General features: G+C 42.8%; 1 protein-coding gene across 2 annotated transcripts in view; it reads right to left on the bottom strand.

The window, feature by feature from the left end:
* LOC113479575 (AF4/FMR2 family member 1-like) overlaps positions 1-20,064 on the bottom strand; it is a 112,684-nt gene that overhangs the window by 30,576 nt on the left and 62,044 nt on the right. For both annotated transcript variants that reach the window (XM_026847730.1, XM_026847728.1), the window contains exons 4-7: positions 7,624-7,668; positions 4,824-4,910; positions 3,997-4,033; positions 3,569-3,620 (exon numbers count right to left, since the gene is read on the bottom strand). In XM_026847730.1, coding sequence (XP_026703531.1) covers positions 3,569-3,620; positions 3,997-4,033; positions 4,824-4,910; positions 7,624-7,668 — 221 coding nt within the window. The remainder of the gene's footprint in view (positions 1-3,568; positions 3,621-3,996; positions 4,034-4,823; positions 4,911-7,623; positions 7,669-20,064) is intronic.

Raw genomic sequence — 20,064 nt, 5'->3', positions numbered from 1 at the left:
GTTAACACGCACAGACATACTTGCATTGAAATAAGACCATGTTTGCTGCCAAATCTGGCCATGGTCTCCCAATGAACAATGCCACAAGCCAGAAATGACTAATCTGCTCTTGCCCACAGAGCAGGACAACATGAAGAATCTCTAAAAGTCTCCTGTGCCTACCAGTACAGAGCCAGCCCCTCCTGAATGGATTACACCTCCTGCAGAGGTACTAACCCCACAGTCCCCCAAGTACCTCTCGATGATTGAGAAGAGGCTCTCAGTGCATCAGCCTCTGTCTGATTATGCTCACAAAGACCTACGTGCTTGCTTTGTTTGGCCATTTTGATTTCGCCCTTCCCCTGCGACTATCGTTCTCAATCTCCCAGCCTCCATTCCCTCATTTGCTTACACACCTTCTTGGTGGAAATCACCTCTTGCCTCTTCTTTTAGAGTAAACACTGAAAGGAAATGCTATGAGAAACCACCTGGCAAAACAGGGCCACTGAATATCCTACAGAAGGCAAATGGCACGCACTGTGCAGCCATCCTGCACGCCCCAACTCTACAGGTGGGCTAGAGCTGAAGGTCATGGCCAGTCCACTGAGATACAGAAAGGAAAAAAGAACAGCAACGATACAGCCACTCTCCACACTTCTGGGCAGTTTCGCCAAACGTCTACTGGCATCTCAACTAATTAGGGTTTTTTCCAACCCATTAGGGAAAATAGTCCACCAAAAGTGAAAATGAACAAACTACCAGGGATGCTAAAAAGTTCTGAAAGTGGTTTGGGTTTTTTGTTCCTGTTTTGCTCTAAGAATTGTGGCCTACAGATGTATTTGCTTTAGAGGTAAGAGGATACTGCAAGGAAACACTACCTAGATCTTCTTTTAAATCTGATTTAACTGTTTGTAATAACAAGGACTGCCTTTTTTTTTTCCTGAGCTTGCTGGAAAATAAAATGCAACACCATAAAAGAACATTGCAACTACTGAGGTTCTATTTGGATGAAGGAAGAACAGTAAAACTTTAAATGAGGCAAACTTCTGCCAAGAAAGACAAAGCCAGTTTACCCCAAACAGGGTTTCAGCAAATTGTTAAATAGCCTAGTTAAAAGACAATAAATCTCCTTTAATAATTTTAATGCTTTAATTAGCTCAGGAGTTAATAGATGCCAAGTTTTCATTTGCAGGACCTGTTAATTTTCAGCTTATATACACATCCTCAATCTCCCTGTAAAGCTACTTTAAAAGAGCTCTTTTAGCAAGAGAAGCAGCACTAAAATTAATATTGCTTGCCAAACCACCCCAATGAAGGAACAGGCTGGCCCCTCTGCCAGCCGTGTTAAGGATGCATCACTGAGAATGAGCTTGGCATGTCCCCTTTTGAAAGAAGGACTACTTCCATTCCAGCACAGCCAGGTGCTAACTTTGGTACTGTATTCAAGAATGAAAGCCATCTGGGAAACCCTTGCACGCTCTGTAAAGCTGAATGCTTAATTCGGGCACACAGATGCACTGGGATTTCAACTTCTAATTAAGCAGCACAAACGCTGTTTGTTTTCAGCCAGCTACGTTTTGTAATGCAAGCTCCTCTAGGCAGCTGAATTTTCAGTCAGTCACGTGCACATTCAACTGCAGAGAAAGCAAGCCCTGTTGTGAAAATAAAAACAAAAACAAGAGGAAAAAAAAAAAAAAAGAAGCAATGCAAGGGAAGGATGTAGAGGAAGTCCTTGGGCAAATCTCACTTGATTCCATTTTAGACAGAAACCTAAGCCACCCTGTTCCTCCTGCTTCAACTGCCTTCCTTCGCTGACTATGGGTACACATGTCTCGGACAGACGGGACATGGCCCTCAAGTGCCCGCAAGGACGCCGAGCAGAGAGAGGGTGTTGGCTAAGGACAGAGCTACATATTGTGCCAAATTTACAATTCCAGACCTTTGGGCTAAGAAAGGAGTACTTTCAGATTTTTGCCAACAGTAAGAGTCTCTTCTCTGCCACCTGGAAAACTGACTAAAGTGCTAGAGGGATTCTGACAAGCAGCTGAGAAGAGTTGAAATAAAGATAATGGCTGTAGGGGAGCTGAGGAGGAAGACAGAGGCTGGAGCAGTTGAAATTAGAATTTTTAATAGTGCAATGAAAATTTCCAGAAATTGTTCAGGAGGAGCAAGCTGGCATGGAAGAAGGAGAGTGAAAATAAAGAATGGATTAAGGGAGTAGCTGCCTGTTCAGCAAGACACTATCCCACACACCCAGCCAGTGAGAGCTCCTCTGCATGATGCTGGAACAGTATGAAAAGGGTTGTTTTATAAGTCTTACAGAGCTTGAACACAAAATTCTACAGTCTCAACCAAGATGGAGATATATTCTTCCTCTTACTCATAACTAGTTCAGTTTTGGGTTGATTTTTTTTTTTTAATTAAATTGTTGATGATAAGGAAAACAAGTGGAGCACACTTTGTAGTCTGTAGTTTGCAGCCTTCCATGAAACAACACATCATGGGGTAAGATGAGATTTTTGTATTTCAAATGAACAGAGAGGCATTTAATGGTTTGGCAATTGCCTTGTACATGGCCTTCCAGACATGGAAAGACTTGTATTTGTTACTCGGGGCCCAGAACATCCCAATGCTGCCATCTGGCCAGGTTAATCCTGAAAGACACATGTCAGTCCCCACAAAGCTACTTTAAAGCAATTTCTGTCATTAACCTCATTAGTAGATAATCACTTTCACCTACAAGGACAGTATCAAGTTATTTTATCCACCAATTAAAAATTTTCTACTGAAGCGATTCATTTATTGTTTGGCACTCCTTCCTAGCCTTGTAAAACTTCTGTAGCGATTGTACATCAACATCTTACACAGAGACTCAAATTCTAAGAGGCTTTCTTCTGAGAGAAAACGTAACACAACAGGGAAAAGAAGAAATATATAAAGTAGAAATATATATACACACACTTTATTAAAAGAAGCTATAGAAATTTCTTCACCCCACTTCGCAACTAGATAACGTTATCAGAATATAAATTGGGGTTTTTTAGAAAGTCCACATGAAAAGTTCTTTTTTGTTTTTTAGACAACACTTTTTAGAAAACTTTTCCTTGGGCAACTGCAGAAAGTTATAGCATATGACTGGTTTAAAATTTCACCCCTAGTTTTCACAGTTTCCATAGCTGTAGCTTCACTAGCCCTCACAGGCTTCAAAAAGATATGCAGAATAAATCAGATTCAGTTTGTATTCCTTAGAATTTACATCAGTTGAATGCATTATTAGTAGTTTGAATAGCACTACATGTGACAAGATGTTAAGTAGCCACAGATTAAAAGAGAAAAAAGCCCCTTCAATCTGGTACATTAATAGTTGGGTTTTTTTTTCTTCAGTTTTGTTCTGTTTTTAGCACAGTTGCCATAATCACAAAACATAACGTTTCTGGTGGTGCAAATTCCCTGCATTGAAACACTCTGAGAAAAATCAGACTGCGAAAACCTTCATCTTCAGAATCATCAAGTAAAGCAAATTTTAATTCATTCCTGATTCTTTTAAGTAACTGCACAGTAGAGAAGGGAACTGAGTCTGGTTACTTACGATGTTCTTGGTTGAGAACTAGGCAATGTTTTTGCAGGTGCATCATACTGTTCTGTAAATCAAAAATGAATCGGTTGGTTTTATTTCCCTTACTTATATAGTATTTTATCCTGTGGTCTCTGAACATCAGATTAGAAATTCACTTTCTTCCATTATGTACTTATTTGCCATTGAGATTATTCATCACTTCAAATGGGGTTTCCTAATGAAATACTGTCTGTTCTCTGCCAAACTGCTGCCTTAATTTCTAAGTTATGACTGTATACGATCTGTTAAAGCATTTTCTAAATTCATCACTGCTCAAAGCAGCACAGGAAATTGTGCTCCTTAACATAAACCCTTGATGTTCTCCTCAACATATAGCACACAACACAGAACTGTCTGTCCATACACAGATTAGAGCGTGTTTCCCTTGGATTTCTACTTACTCTGATTCTGTGCTACAGATCCAACAGGCTGTGATTCCTAGAAAGGAAGGACAAAGTACAATTTAAGAATAAAATAAATCAGCTCTCTCTTCAGAGCAGCATAGCAATAATTTGTTTTCCATGTGTTACTTACTGTAAGGAATACTTTGACTAACTTGTCAAAGCATGACTCTGAAGTGTCCAATAGTCTAAGCTGTCCTGATGTAGCTTAGCATGGACAGAAATGGTGCCTGCTACTGCCACCAAAAAGGTGTTGCCAGCACATTAGTGGTATGTGCATTTTTGAAGAAGTATTTCAAAAAATTTTGTAAGAGCTGCCAAATTCTGGTTTAACACAGCAAATATTTTGTTGACAAGCATTGTTTGTGCTGCAACAGAGATGAGATGCTTAAAATGTTTCTGAAAAGCAGCCACATTTGAAGCCCACGATTATAACAAATATGCAAGTCACTGAAACATTACTCATTCACACACACATACACACACCCCCTCGGCTCAAACATCTTACAACTGTAAAAATATAAAGCTTGCTTTAAAAATAAAAAAAAAAAAAGAGGAAAGATAATTAGGCTACCATATAGCCCACTCAAAAATGATTACTCAGAAGCACAATCTGATCCAATTCTCAGTAAAGCAATGCGTTGCAAGCAGCCATTAATCCAACTTGAGATCCACTGTGCTTTAATTTATCTGACTTTGTCTAAAGATAACCTTTCCTAACAGCCTTTATCTGTGAAGGGGGATAAAATTAAGATGAAGCCACATGCAAGAGCCAGAAAGCTCTCTTCTAGTTTATCAAAAGCCCTGGCAAAACGAGCGTGTTTTACCTCTGTTGGGAAAGGAAATTTGGAAGGCTCTGCTGTACTAGGCGTATGAATACCTGTCAGGGGAGGTGGCCATGAGCGGGTCATTTCCTGGAAAGAGATTGAGAGAAGCGGCTTACAATATTTTTGCCGATACACACAGGTGAAGTTTCACGCTTAAGAGATTCATATGGATCTGCCAAAGAAGTCCTTGTCGATCCAGTTGTAAACCCAAGAGAGAGTACTGCAACAAGAAGCCCTCCTTTGAGTGCAGCAGCCAGACCATGGTGAGGACTTGTTCCTTCTCTGCAAGCATATTTCCACTGCCTGAGTAATGGCAATCTCAGTGAAGCTCATAAAGAGTTAAGTACTTACTGTGTTTGCAGGATTAGGCCTCAGCCTTACAGCTATCACAGTTAAAGGGAAAAGTAATTAAAAGCCATATATGAGTAGTCCTGGGGTTTTGCAAAGCACAGGAGTTTTCCGTTACAGAAGTTCTTATATCCCCTTACAGCAACAGCACCACAAAAGGCTTTTCGTAACTCGAGGAGGTCAGCCAGAGAGCTCTGACTGCCAGCCGTTCCCTGTGCTGTTCTGCCCAGAACATCAGCTTTTGCTCTGACCAACCAAGATGTCTTTGACCTACAGCTCTGGGACTTAGTTTCAAACCAAAGAAACAGACTGCCCTATGAGCTATGGCTTTAGGAATCCTTCTGTCCTGTTCCCCTGTCCTTACTCTCACCCATCATCACTACCAGGTAGCAGCTTCTTGGGCTCAGCCACGGTCCGGATGAAAGCAGAGCATGAACCCCACAGCCACGGGACAGGGCTCAGCAGGCAAGATCAACCTCCAGCCTGCCTCCTCTAGCTCTACAGGTGGGCCTAGACGAATGTGCTAAAGCCTTTTTTTGCAGTGCAAAAAACACACACAAAAAGCCTAGCATAGGCAAGGATCTTTGTCTTGAACATACGCGAAAAGACTTTAAAGGGGGGTTAATATACACAAGCCCTTTGGGGAAGTTTGGGCTCAGAATTTCAGAACCACTTTTCCAGAACTGCACGACAGACTTTTCTTGGCTCCTGATCCCCAAGTTTTAAAATCTGAAGAGCAGAATATAGCTGCTCCAAGAAGAGAATTTGCATGGCCTGCCACCCTCACCCAGGAATAGTTATCCCAGGACTTTCCCCCCAGCCCAAGACCACCTCTGTACTGAGTGTGCACCCACCATCCCCACCCGGAGGGGCTGTCATCACAACCATTCCCTGCCAACTTCCCAAAGAAAGCCGCAGGCAGAGTAACACAATACCGGCACTTGGCGCAGCTCAGAAAGTCGGGAATTATGTTCATGCCGAATGCATCTCATGACAAGCATGCACCACACACAGTTTGCTCAGGGGCTTAAAAGAAATCAGTGAGGAATGTGTCAGTGCAAAGTACATTTTTGTACTTTTGGCAGCAGACAGACTGAAGTGTGAAAATCTCTACCACGTCATAATTTACAAGTGCCATTTTTTCATCAAGGCACAGGTATGGAAGTTCAGAAGTGGCCCTGGTTTCTGTACCTATTAGGAATAACAGGAAATGCAAAGATTTACAGGGAATGGAACCACATGGATACCTTTGCCTCTAGAAGCAGGGATGTGAGCGATCTATGGGGCTTCTGTGCAAGATCTAGAAGCAGCCTACAACTAACCTGGGTAACTGTTTGCATCGTTACCACCCTTGCCTTCCTCTTTCTCCCCTCCCGCTGCTCAGTTCATTGCCCACTTCACTCACTAGCTGTGCAATCTTTCAGTAGATGATACACTCCTCAATACACCGCACTACACCTCTTCTGTATCAGTACGTGCTTCCCTGTGGCTGCTACAAAAATACTATTATGCATTACTAACAGGCAAGAAAACAGGGTATCACATGAAACACAGAATACCGCAACATAACCAGCACATGAGAGCTAGTGAGCACCTGTGTACAACTACCTGTCAGCTAAACCACTGCCCCAGTAACAACTTCTTGATAGCAACAAAGGCATCGAGATTTTTCAACCTGAAGCAACTGTGAGGGAAGTGAATCACAGAAAACACACACACACACCTCAGTTAGGACTTCATCATCTCAGAATAGTATTTGACATTAAGGAACTATCTTCTCAGTGTCAGCATGACCAGCTTGCAGATCACAGAGCATTCTCACACCATGCACAGTGAATGGGTGACACGTATGCAGGCCCAACTACTGGGACCCCTGTGCGCTGCTTCCAGAGCCAGCTCTAACACAAGGTAACAGAGACAGTTTTGCATCAGAGCTGGCTCAGCTTTGCACGAATGGATTAGAAAGACAGCGAAGGAGGAGCAGCTCATCAGCAGTGCCGTGCGCAGGCGGGTGGGAAGGGCGCAGGTGCCTGCTCCTATTCAGGGCCACGCTGCTGGGGGAGGCAGCACGGACACGAGGCAGCACGGACACGAGGCAGCACGGACACGAGGCAGCACGGACACTGCCTTTGGGGGAAGAGTACTCAGTAATGGCAACTCCCTAACCTCATGAAGGAGCAGCTCTGGCTGTTTTGGATGGCATGTCAGTCTTGCTCTCTGACCTCACCAGACTATTATTACACTTACATACTGATAGAAAGACTGGTCTTACAACTCCAGCTGTACCCAAGGCTAACTTTTAACTTTACCTCTCCATAGCATGCCCCAATAAACCCTTTCAGTGACTGGAACGTCTGCTGACAGAAGTAGAGTGATATTTCTTCCCCACACACTGCTTTAATGCATGCAAAATATAAACAAACACAGAGCTCTATTGTTTAAGAGCACCTACCTTCAAAATTTCTTCAATGGAGTGGACATCACTGGGGAAGGTTTGCTGCAACAAAAGAAGGGGAAGCACCATCAGTTTGTCTTGTTTTTAACCAACCGACACGAGACAAACAGATGCACTCATCAAATATTTGCTGACCAACAGTTCTATAAATTTCATGTAAGTCCCTTAATGAGAAAATGCTTTTAAGAATTAAAAGCCCCATCAGAAGAGCAGTTAATAATGCACATCTATAAAGCCTGCTGTTTTCAAGTCTTTAGTAGAAGATATATTCTAAGAAGGATGAGAAAGAAGGAAAAGGAAACAGAGGTCATTAAACAATGGTGCTCCTTGAGTGGCAGGATTCCTCTTGTTTCATGACCAGCGTTATTCTACGCAGCCATGTGCACTCAGCAGAAAAAGCAGCTTAGAGAAGGCAAAATAAATGTGGTTTTAAGTGGAGGGATCAAGCACCAGGCCCTCAAATGCCAGCTCTCAGACTCAGGGGAACATCAACTGCCATTAAAAAAATAGAAAAAGCAATACAATTGTAAATTGTGCATTTCAGAATAAAACCTTGAACATACCACTGGGTAGCAGTAACATGGTGACTTCTGGAAAAGCCTGCAGATGATCTGGATCAAGAGACTACCCCCGTATCTTCCTGACCCGTTTCACTGGAGCCCAGGCAGTGACCACCCCATGACCACCAGGTCCGGGCCAGGGCTGCCATCAAGACAAGGACGGTGAGGACTCTGAAGGGAGGCCAGCTCCCTGGCACCCCACCAACCGCACCCAAAGTGGCCCGGGAAACAGCCACAGCAGTGCCTGCACCTGCCTTCAGACAGGCTCATGAGCCCAGGCACAACCGAGCTCTGAGGAAGAGTACAAAGCAAAAGTAATCCTAATATTTGCCAGTTATGTAACAGCAGACATTGCAGCTTGGGCAAACATGTAAATCTGGTAGCAGTAAAACCCCACTTAGCAGCTCCCGGCAGGACACTCCCCTGCACACAACACCAAGCATCGGCAGCATAGGTACTGCTGGGTGAGGAAATAGCACAGCAAATGCCTCCTGTTCCCCAGGCTTGTGTAGGTGAGGGTAACCACACAGCCAGGGCGAGTGGCAATGCCACCCTGACAGAGTCCCCCCGCCCAGGCTGTGGGTGGTGGGAGAGGATGTGGCAGCAGTGCCCTCCATCTGGCACCACTGGCAGCAGGAGTGGCAGGGGTGCTGCACAGCAGGACCTGGGCTGCTTCTGGCCATGGGTAGCACCACCCCACTTCAGCACATCTGCTTCTCATCTACTAGCGAGGTACGTGTTTTGAAAGTACCTGCCATTTACACATCTGTTCCTTACTGGTATCATTAAAGGAAACTGAAATTAAAAACAACCAAAGAGCTGAGTAGTTACAAGGAGCAAAGAGCATCCAAGAACATCTTCTTGCCTATAAACAAGAGATTCAATGGAACCGTCCAGCTATTGGCATAATTGCTGAAAGGGAAAGGCCAGGAAGATGTTCCTTGTGTGAAAGGAAGAGGGCAGTGAGCTACAGTGCCTTCCCAGAACAAAGTAAACAGCAAAGCAAGCAAACACCTTAAGTCGAAAAGCGTCATCCTTCACACTCTCACAGAAAGGTCACTCATCTGTTTCCCATATGTTGCACTATTTATATTGGGGGGAATACAGGACATGAGGAATCTCTTTTCCCTGCAACCCTATTTGTCTGTGTCTATATAAAGTTCTCATTGAGGCAGTACTCATCTGACAAAGATACTACTTTTCTTTAGAAAATCATGCACGAATTAGCGGCTTCTGACCTTACTCACCCCAAGACAAAGGGAAACTGAGGCATGACCAGATGAATCACACGAATGAAAGTAAGGGGCTGGGATTTTGTCAGACTTGCAGAAGCACCCCACAGCAGGCAGGAGAAGGGAGAGGGAGAGCTAACAGCAGTGAAATTCTACCACGTGGAAAGAGATCAGGAAGCTTCATAACTCACAGTGCCAAAAAGGGATCCCTCTTTTCCTCTTTTTCCTCCCAGCAGGCTTAAGCTGGTAGCTCAACCACCTAATTTACTTCTTAATTTAATAAGTGGTGAACAGCAGACACAGAAACTTGCATCTTGCTGTAGAAAAAAGGAGCGTTCAACTTCAGATTGCTTCAGAAAGCTCCTGAGATATCCCATGAGAACACCACAGTAAAAACCCTTCCCACAGAACAGATAAGGAATCAGGATCCCACCTGGACAGAGTACTTAAAAACTCCCTCTACCATGGATCAATTGCAACAAATCAAAATCAGTTTGTTTCTCCCATTCCAGACACTTCAGTTGTACGAGGAGATAACTGATGACAAAAGCGGAATTCGATTAACCTGAGAATCAGAGAGTATCTGCAGCAGCCAGTTTGGACCTCACTTACCCTTGTCAAACAACTCATACCCCCTTCCTGAAGGTCTTTCAGATAAACCTGAAGAGGCTTTGAAACTGATGCAGGTTGCCATACAATTAGTATTTATAGTGCAATTGTCAGGAGGATTTACTGCAACCCTGTTAGGGTACTAACATAATAACAGAGCACTGTTCAGTGACTGCTGTTCTTCATAGGTCCGGTGGCTTAGTAAAAAACACTTTCATCTTCATGGCACAAAATTTAAAAGAAAGCAAACACATGACATTGAACAAGTACTGCAGAAGTCTGCATCAAGGACCTCCATTTGTCTGTCTTTTTAAGACACAACGTTTAAGTGCATGGTTCCAAGACATGTGAAGCTCTAGAGAAACAGAACATAAGGTATTGGGGATGCTCAAGGATTGCTTTCATCTTTGGCTAGCAGTTTACTCCCAAGGCCACTAAGTTAGGACATGCTAGGAAGCCCATGCTCCTGCTGGAGACACTCCATGAAGAGCATGGGTTTTCAGGCATCTTTAATCTCTGCTCTGCTATCCTGCTGCACCCTAAAGACTGAAAAACTGAATGACACTTTCACCAGCAGTAAAACGTGCAATGAGGAAACAAAACTGCTGCCCACAAATGGACTTGCAACACCCTTATCAAATACATGGTGAATCATTTGCTCTAGACAGTAAAATCACAGACTTCAGGACACAAACAGAAAAATTGTTTTCAGTGCCAGAACCACAACAAAACCAGCCAGAGCCATTTGACTGCACTGGGGAACCCAGAAGGACTCGGGTAGGATTGCAACTCTCATTTCTCCCGTAAGTCTGCAGCCAGTTGACTGTGCCCCAAACCCACTGGCCCCGGTGAGGGCCGGCACGCACCCTTTCACTCCATCCCAGCTGCAGTATTCAAGGACTCCTTGTTTTTACAAAACTATGCATCCAGTGCTTGAAGGAGATGAGCCTTTCTGCACACTGAGTAGTTTTTCTGCCCCCCCCCCCCCTTTTTTTTTCCTCCTTCAAGTCACATCCTAGCCTGTAAACTACATTAAACCACAATCACCACCCAGCAGCCACAGCTGTCCTTTGCCAGTTTTAAGAGAAGAATTCAGGCAAAAGGAGAACCACAATGTTGCTTGAAGAAGAATTAAAAAGCCATAAAGCCAAAGAAATTGCTGATGTGAGATCAGCTCCACTGCGGGCTGTGGAAGATCAAATATTACATGTTGCTGTCTATCCCACGCAGCAGTTTTACAAGCTTTACCAGGAACACTGTAACGTCCTCCCCACAGAAAACGTGATTTAAATCCTGTGTATATTTGCTGACTGACACCAACATCTGCACAATCTCCAGCTTGGATCTCCTCACACCACATTCATACTTGCTGTCAGTTTGGGAAAGGTGCAGATGTCTCCGACTGCCACTCACAACACATTTTGATGGCTGAGGTCAAGTGCAATCATGGGACATCTAGAACCATGGGGTCACTGGGTTTTTGTTTTGGTTTTGCTTTTTAAAGCCAACATTCCCATCAAAACTGATGCTGCACAACAATAACAGCTACCCCCCTCTGCAATAATACTAATCTATGTTCCAAAAAGTCTGGTTTTGCTCAAGCAAGGGCCCAACTCCCAGCAATCCTGCAGACTCCAAAAAGGTCTGCGGGGCAGCATGCTTCTCCATTTACCAGCTCCCCCAGCAGAAGACTCCAGTAGAGACAGAGGTGCATGTCCAGTCCCAACAGCATTGGACCCACAACTCCATCCCAGTTCCACAGACTCTGGGAGGTTAAATAAATGGATGTAGCTTGGAAAGACATCTTGTTCAGAAAGACAGAAAACTACTTTAAGAGAGCAGACAGAAGAAATTGCCCCCTTTGTAATCTGTCATGCTTATCCACAAAAATCCCAGGGAACAGCTAGACACAGACTGTGTGACATGGTTCATGCCAGTTATATGTGACTAATTTAAGGGACAAATTTAAAATTATACTCATAATTTGTGATGGGAACAGAATCTGGACTGATACACTTCCGTAAGTGCAAGGCTAATTTAATAGATGACTTCCTTATTTGCAAGCTTAAAAAGCAAAGAGAAAGGTTTAAAAAGGTTATCAAGACAAAAATCAAGTATCTCTTTGATGAGTATTAACACACCTAATAGGCAAAACAGACATTTCACCATGTCAAGGGTAAATTTTATTTTAAGGTTTTTGGAACAAAAAGATTGGTAAACATAAACCCAAAGCCATTACGTAAGTTTCACTACAGAAAGATGCAAACTACCATGAATATGACTTTTAAGCCTCAGTTACTGAAGAACATGGAACATGCTATTAAAATGGTGAGACACTGCCACATTCTCTCCTTTTTATAACTTTTGCAGTATATACATTTTTCCAATTCACCAACCTGCACAACTGGCTGATGAAGGCCAAATAATATCTTGCAAAGACATATCATCTCAAGGTTAACAAAAGACAGTGCTACAAGGTGATATGCCTGAAGTATTATTAAGTACAGCTGAAGTTTTCTGAAAAGGACTTCACTCAAACCTTTTCATTCAACATAACAACTCAGACCAGCACAACCACATCCACTCTCTCTTCTTGGTAGCTGCACAAAACCACCCACTTCCTTTTTCCTCACTACTAGTGACCTCACTCAAGAAGAAGTATCTATGGAGACACCTGTGAAAGTTTAAATAAAATAGTCACATATATTTTCAGCATTTTTTTGGAGTGCTTAGTTCCATTTAGCATCTGCTGTAGGTAAAAAGCTTTGGAAACCTCTGATACATGCAAGTGCACTGCCCAGACAACAATGTGGTGAAGGACACGCTATTCAGAGCCATTTCAGACAGTCCTGCTACACTTGTTTTCCTTCCCGGAAAATGCAGTTGAGGGAGTTACTTCGAAGAGATTAATTGATGAATTCCTACAGATACCAGCAACTCCCTTTCTGCTCACTTACATGCACACAGCACAATATAATAATGTATTCAGAAAGCCAATGTATGGTTACAGAACACAGAAATGTATATAAATACTTGGGTAATAAATTTTACTGCAGTTTCTTTACCAGAGCAATAGATACATTAATGCTTTCACTTTATCAGAGCATAAACAACTCAAAGGTTAGAGACTTGCAGGAATCGCCATCTATCTACATGATAACCTATTGGAGCTGACCAGATACAGAGTATTTTTGCTTTGCTCTACAGCATCATGCTGCCCCTGAAGAAGTTAAATGTTTGTCTCCTGTACCATAATGCATTCAATTACATGAAAAGTAGCTTTCCTTACACTAAATGTGATCAACAGAATTGGAATTAATAGTTAAAGCATCTATTAGAAATTTGGCTATGAAAGATTTTGTGTGATCCCCTCCCCATTTGTACTAGGATAGCACATAATCTGCTGATTTGACTATACGATGGGATTGTCCATTAAAAGTAAAAAAAAAAAAACCAAAACAAAACCAGGCACTGAAGGATTCAGTACTATGATCCTGAGCTGAAAAAGACTTAAGGATTAGGGCCAATATAATTTCAAGCACCTGCACAAACGTAAGAAACCCTAGAAGTTATATGAGAAACTAGGCTGCCTTTATGCTACAACAGGCTTGCAAAAATGCACAGGTGCACATACCCTCAAAAGAAGAGAGCGAGCTCTTAATTTAGAAAACAATTTGAAATCTGCACAGGCACTCAATTCAAGCTGCATAGCAACCGTGTGACAAAACTCTCAGATACCTCCATGTCCTCTCTTCAAGTTCAATTCCAAAAAAACCCACATGCTTTCATGAGCACAAAGTTTTGCTCATGCCCCGAGCCTTGCACAGCTTCGTGAGATGCTCTGAAGGGAGCTGAACAAGAAAATGCGGATAATGAGAATCACCTAAAACCAGACTAAACTGATTGAGGAACCACATGGTACACAAATGAGATGCCCCACTGGCTATGATAATATGTGGGTCAGACACCCAACCAGAAAGCAACACAAGAAAGGGCCGGCATCAACCCTCCTGGCCCTTGCCCTCTTTTCCTGCTGACAGAGTTGCACCCACCAGACAGTCGGAGGAGGAGGGACCAGCAGCCTGCTTTCAGCACGATGGCTAGAAGGGGAAGGTAAGAGAGACTTTGAAAGGATCCTTGGCAAAAGCCTGGCTTTCTCCTCTCTAGCACAATGCAGTCAACACTGGCCAAACTGGGAGACTAAAAGACTGGGCATCTTTTTAAAAATAAGGCTTTGCCACAGATACTACAAAGAACAAGCAGTGCTTTTTTGGTAATGTAGACAGGGTTCAAGAGCTTCTAAAGTTGCTTCTTTTTTAAAAAGGTATTCCATTAAAAATTACAGCACACATTTTTATCCTATTCTGCCACATATGCTCAATGGAGCTGAAGGACTGTACGGCACTCTCGCGTGGAAGTGGGGGTTGAAGCTTTCTCCCTGGTTTCTAAACAGCTTGCCTCGTCAGGAGGCTGTGGCAGAATAGTTTCAAGAAGGCTGTCAAAAAAATTGTCTCCAAGAGAGTTGGCCATGATTATTTCAGAAGTCACTGAGTGGCACCACTGAGATGTACAGGCTCAAACAAGGCCAGCAACAGTAACAGCATATAGATTGCACAAAGATGAGGACAGGAGGTCTGTAGGCAGATATTAACCGGAATGGATATGAGCTGCCTTTCAGGCAAGCATTAAGGTGTTGCAGACCTTTCTGTTCCTTCTCATCGCAGTAATTTCCACCCGACTGCTTATTTCTGCTTATTTGCATGCCTCTGCTGTCACAGACATTTAGAGCTGCCCCTCTGACATCCTGCACACAAAGAACCCCTTTGCTTCTCTGTCGCCATCAGCTCAGGTGAAACTGGTGCCTGTACACAGCCAAGTGGCACAGGTGAGTAACAGGTACAGCCTGTGCATTTCATATGCTTCCTGGTATCTCCTCCCAATCAAAATGGATTTGCCGTGTGTGTAGCTCAAGTTTGCCAGCTACTGCTCTTTGCCTGATTTCAGACTAAATTATTAGCACGAGAAAACCCAAGGGAGCAGTGCAGCAAGGGTGAGAAAAGCAAAAGTATGAGCTCCACACCCTTCATTGTGTTGTCAGTTTTATTTCCTAATGAGCTGCAACTATCAGCAGAGGCCACTTGTTCATGCTAAAAAAAGTTCTTATTTACAGCTGCTTCCCATTTAATACTATATTTGAACATAAATATTTAGTCTTAAATTTATTTTTTCAAGTCAACTGCACAGGCTTTTGCCACTTGAATGCAATGAGTATCACAAAACTGCATATGCATGAAGGGTTAGTCTGAAAACAATATGCAGGGCAAAGTCAGACCAAAACCTCCCATCCTGTCCTCACTTTGCCCATAATGTGCTTAACCAGCACAGAGCAGGAGAAGATCTTACATATTAGATGGACTCTCCTACTCACACACAAGTCACACTAGGGATAGCATACTAGCTTACTCCTCAAAGCAACCTTCCACCTGCATTTTTGTGTAGTTAAAAACCACCCTCTCCATACTATAGATAGATGCGAGACGTACACACACACACAGAGAGCTCGTTTCCAAATGACCCAACCAACAAAAGCAAGAATACGTATTTTAACCAAGCCTCTACTAATCTTGTCTGCTGTGCACTGAAAAAGGCTGCCAAAATTTGAAACTCGAATTACCTTGTTGATCAAACCAAACACTTAAACACAAATTTATGAAGGTTTTCACATGCTATCTTGAGGAACCCCAAACACCAAGCAGATTCTCTGCCAAGAATGTTTAAATTTCTATATCACAAAACAGATTAAAATACATCTATGATACAAAGAGGTCCAATGATCTGAAACCTGGCTTACTCCATCCACCTTTTTTTAGAGGATATGGTGGCAAGGATGCTTTCAAGGAAAGCAGAAGCAACAATTCGTACTTATCTATTCAGGAGAGCATTTATCAGAACAAATATGAAGACTGTATGAATACATTTGTGATTAAAATAATTTCTAGTCAGACAGGCAGCATCCTGTGAACAAACTTATCAGCATGGGTGGTCATTAAGCATGTTTTTAAAAAATGTTTATATTTTGCTGCAGACACAGTGCACTTGTTCAACATACCTCTTTTTTCACACACTGATTCCCAAACGTGTCTGACACATGGGGAACCCTCTCTTAACATGGCAAACACAATGTTTTTCAAACTTAACCAGATAAAGGCTTATTTTGCTGATAGACAGGTTCTCTAATAATCCTTCAAACAATATCCACTCAATTCAACAAAATTCTCTTACCATGAATAACAATTGTTAAGATATGCTAAAAAAATTGGGGGCAGAGGGAGAATAGAAATGCAAACCAAAACTAATTAAATAGCAATGCCAACAACATCATGCCTGTGAGCTTGACATTTTGATTCATTTTGTATGATCTCAGACAGCATTAAATATGAACCTTACAGCAAACAGTATTTGTTTTAACAGAAATGCATCTTAGATAGCAGACACAAAAGGAAGTGCTACAAAGTAGTCCCACCTAAAACAGTAGCCAAGAGGCAAAATAATCAGCCCTGCAAGTCTTTTGGGCAGGCGAGCCACCAGCAGAGTCAACAAAAGCAGGACACACTCTGTTTTTGAGCTTTCTTCCTTGACTGGGAGCCAAGAAGGAGAAAAGAAGATGAAGCAAAAATACTTCTGGTGCAGAAACAGCTCTGAGGCTCAAGGGTGAGGTCTGATGGCAAAGGGAAGACAATGCAGCTCATGGTGGCTGCCAAGGACTGCATGGTCCCTCATCACATACACCCCTGCTTGCCCTGCCCTGCCCTCCCCTTCACGCTGGCCTGAGCCTGCACTTGGACTTAACCTGGCAGACAACCATTCCCCTTCCATTCATTCAGCTCCTTCGGTCACCTGGCCACAGCACCAGATGAGTATCAGAAGTGGTGCAGCTGAGGGGGAATGAGACTGCATTCCCACAAAGGCTCAGCGCACCTGGAGGGAGCAAAGGTCTCAATTTTACACAGCTTCCAGTGTTTGGTAAACCCTTTGGGCATCCAGAGCCAGCCACCTAGAGTCAAATTCTCTCTGGAAGCACACAGCTTAACCCTGCTCCTACAATGGTACAACTCCCATGAACCACAGTGGAAAAAGTGTCACAATTCTTCACATTTTACAAACCTGAAGTGCCTCTTAGATCACACCTGATAGTTGCATAACTTGAAAATAATAATTTTTAAAACTTTGTGAATGGAGTATTTTCGGTTTTCAAAAAGACACAAAGAAAAACCTCCCATGCAATCAACATACGTTTTGCTACTAGCAAATCTCCTTTTCCCTAGAAAGCACACAAACAGGTTGAGATTGTGTCATGCTGCTGCATTTTCTCACATGCACCAACCTAGTCCAGGGCACTGTTTTTGCCTCAGTACCCTGACCTACAGATGAGGGGATTTTTAATTGCTTGGAGCTAAGCAGACTGGAAATGAAAGTGATGACTTGGTTTTGAAGTGCAGGACATACTGGTGAAACCTCCAACAGCACTCTGGCATAAAACCACATTTTCATTTCCAGCCTGCAGATTTTATCAGCATCCACCCCTTCTACTACAGTGCAACTTGTTCAGATCTGGCCCCAGCAATCCCCGAGGTGAACCTGATTTCATCTACCGTAGGAGAAACCAAACAACAATTGTCTGCTACGATGCCAACCTTGCCTGCCTGCAGGTGGGTTCCTCAGCTTGGAAGAGCAACCCGAAGTCAAAAACCAAATCTTTGCACCAACATCACTGGTGAAGGATGGAGATCAGTAAAAACCCCCCACACAAGGAGCAGGGTTTTTGAAGCCAGCTGGCTCCTCTTCACAGCACCGTAGGGCTGCAGATCCCACAGCGCTGGGAACGGCACAGACCGAGCCCCGGGTGCTCCCCAGGCCTTCGCTTACAGCAGCTCAGTGCGGCGGCATGCCACCTGCACAGCCAGCGCTTGGGGTTGTGGAGGAGTTTCTCCACCACACTGCTGTGCCATCCGCAAGGCTGCAGGGATTCGGGAGCGGCAGGAGAAGCCAATTCAAAGAGCACGTGGTTAACCCAAAACGCACAGGTAAAAGTTGGAATAATTCAGATATCACCTGAATCTATAAACATGTGTGGTTTTGCAAGAATATACACATACACATCGCTATCACAGCTGCTGCAGGAAAGAAGACCCCTAACAAACCACAGGAGAACTGGCTACACAGGGGAAACTGCTACACTGATGAAGAACAAATACAAGCAGCAAAATTGCATCCAGTAAGAGAGGTGCAGGCAGGCAGTTAATATAAGATTTTCTTCCGATTTCTTTCAGGTTCAGGAACTGTAGGTGTTGGGGTTTTTGTTTGTTTCTTCTTAAAGGTTCATACAAAAAAAGTATCAGCATTTTTAAAAGAAAAAACATGGAATTTGCATTAAAATTTACAGAGATGAGCCTTTGCATTGTTGCCTGTGAGCTTTGGATTAAGTCAATAACAAATCAGATAAAAGAGTGTGCAAAGACATGGAAACAAGCTGTATTTTAAGGATGAGATCATCCCTCCCCTGTCTTCATTGTAGAAATACCTGTGTACATTTAGGTTTTCCCTGGTGCTATTTTAAGCACCAAAAGCTCAAAAAAAGTTTAGTTTATAAGCTTGCAATAAAAAGGGACTTTGATTGTCTAGTCATTAAATCTTTGTTAATAGAAACTGTTTAAAATCAGAAATTGTACAGAGCTAAATACATCCTTAACAACTGGCTTCATAAATTATTGCTACCGATTTTAAAGGCCATTTTGTTATGTGGAATATTGCCTGAGGTTTCATTACTAGTGTAAAATAATGTACAGATACTATTTGGCAGCAGAGTCCCTGTATCAGCAGCTTGAGCTGTTGTTCTAGGAAATTCAGGAAGCTGCTGTCAGAGAACAACGAACCCATGAGAAGGGAATGCCATTTTCTCAGCAGGTTGCCTAAGACTAGGATTAATTTTCACAGGAAATTAAAAATAACCACAAGACACATCATTTTTAGAAAAGAAGAAAGCTCACCTCATTTCAACAAAAACAAAACAACCACAACAAAAAAGACACAAGATGGTAGAAGAGAGGGGGACAAGAAGAGGAAATGAAGCACAAAGAAAACTGAAATAGAAACCCAATTTTATAAAAACTTTGTTATCAGACTATCTTTGTGGAAAAGGAAGAAACTTGGTTCTACTACAGTACTAATAAGGCACTGCACACCGCAGCAGCTGTAAAAAAAACAAGTTTGGGGACGCACCTATTTGAGTTTTGTTGTAGCTTCAGGTAGCCAGCTGGGTGGGTTTAGCAACAAGCGACAAGCATAAACAAGCAACACACATCCTACATTTCCCCTCTCAGTGACTTAGTTCTTGCATGTGATGGAGTGAGACTGGAATAATTCCAGCAAATCAAAGTAAAGCTAAAGTAAATCTGCATGCCATTGCTTAGAGCATTAAGTTTCACTTCTGTATTCATGAAAAACAAAAATCGTGTTATGCTTTTTGCTTTATGCACATTAAAACAATACTGAGGCACCACAGAAATGAACAAAAAGGCTCTGCCTCATCCAGTGAGGCATCTTCAAAATGATGCTATAAATCCATGTTTGTGTTTATGCTGATTGCTTCTTTTTGACAAACAAGAGTTCATCATAGACTACAAATCCAATCTACCAGGTCTTAAAGTCCATGCGAGCCTTCTAAAATCATTTCTCTATGTGCTATTTCAGGTCCTCTGTGGGCACCAGTGTTTAACCAGCAGTGTGCATTTCATTAAGTCCCCTGTGGATGGTTTCACAAGTGCATTTAACCCGTTTAAGTCCACTCCTCTCCTTTCCAAGGCAACGCCAAAGTTATTCCCCTGAAACAATGCCACACCACCAGGCACTCCTCTGCCTCTGCCCCAACATCAACCCAGCAGCCCAGCTCACAAGAGAAGGCAGCAGCTCTGGCACGCCACCATTCTCATCGCAGGTTTGAAAACAAATCAAACCATTTCCATGAGCTTCTACTCTTG

The sequence above is a fragment of the Athene cunicularia genome, assembly GCF_003259725.1.
Source record: "Athene cunicularia isolate RWA chromosome 4 unlocalized genomic scaffold, athCun1 chr4_part2, whole genome shotgun sequence".
NCBI lineage: Eukaryota > Metazoa > Chordata > Aves > Strigiformes > Strigidae > Athene > Athene cunicularia.
Note: the sequence above shows the minus strand (reverse complement) of the source record. Positions and strands in the feature narration are given on the sequence as shown.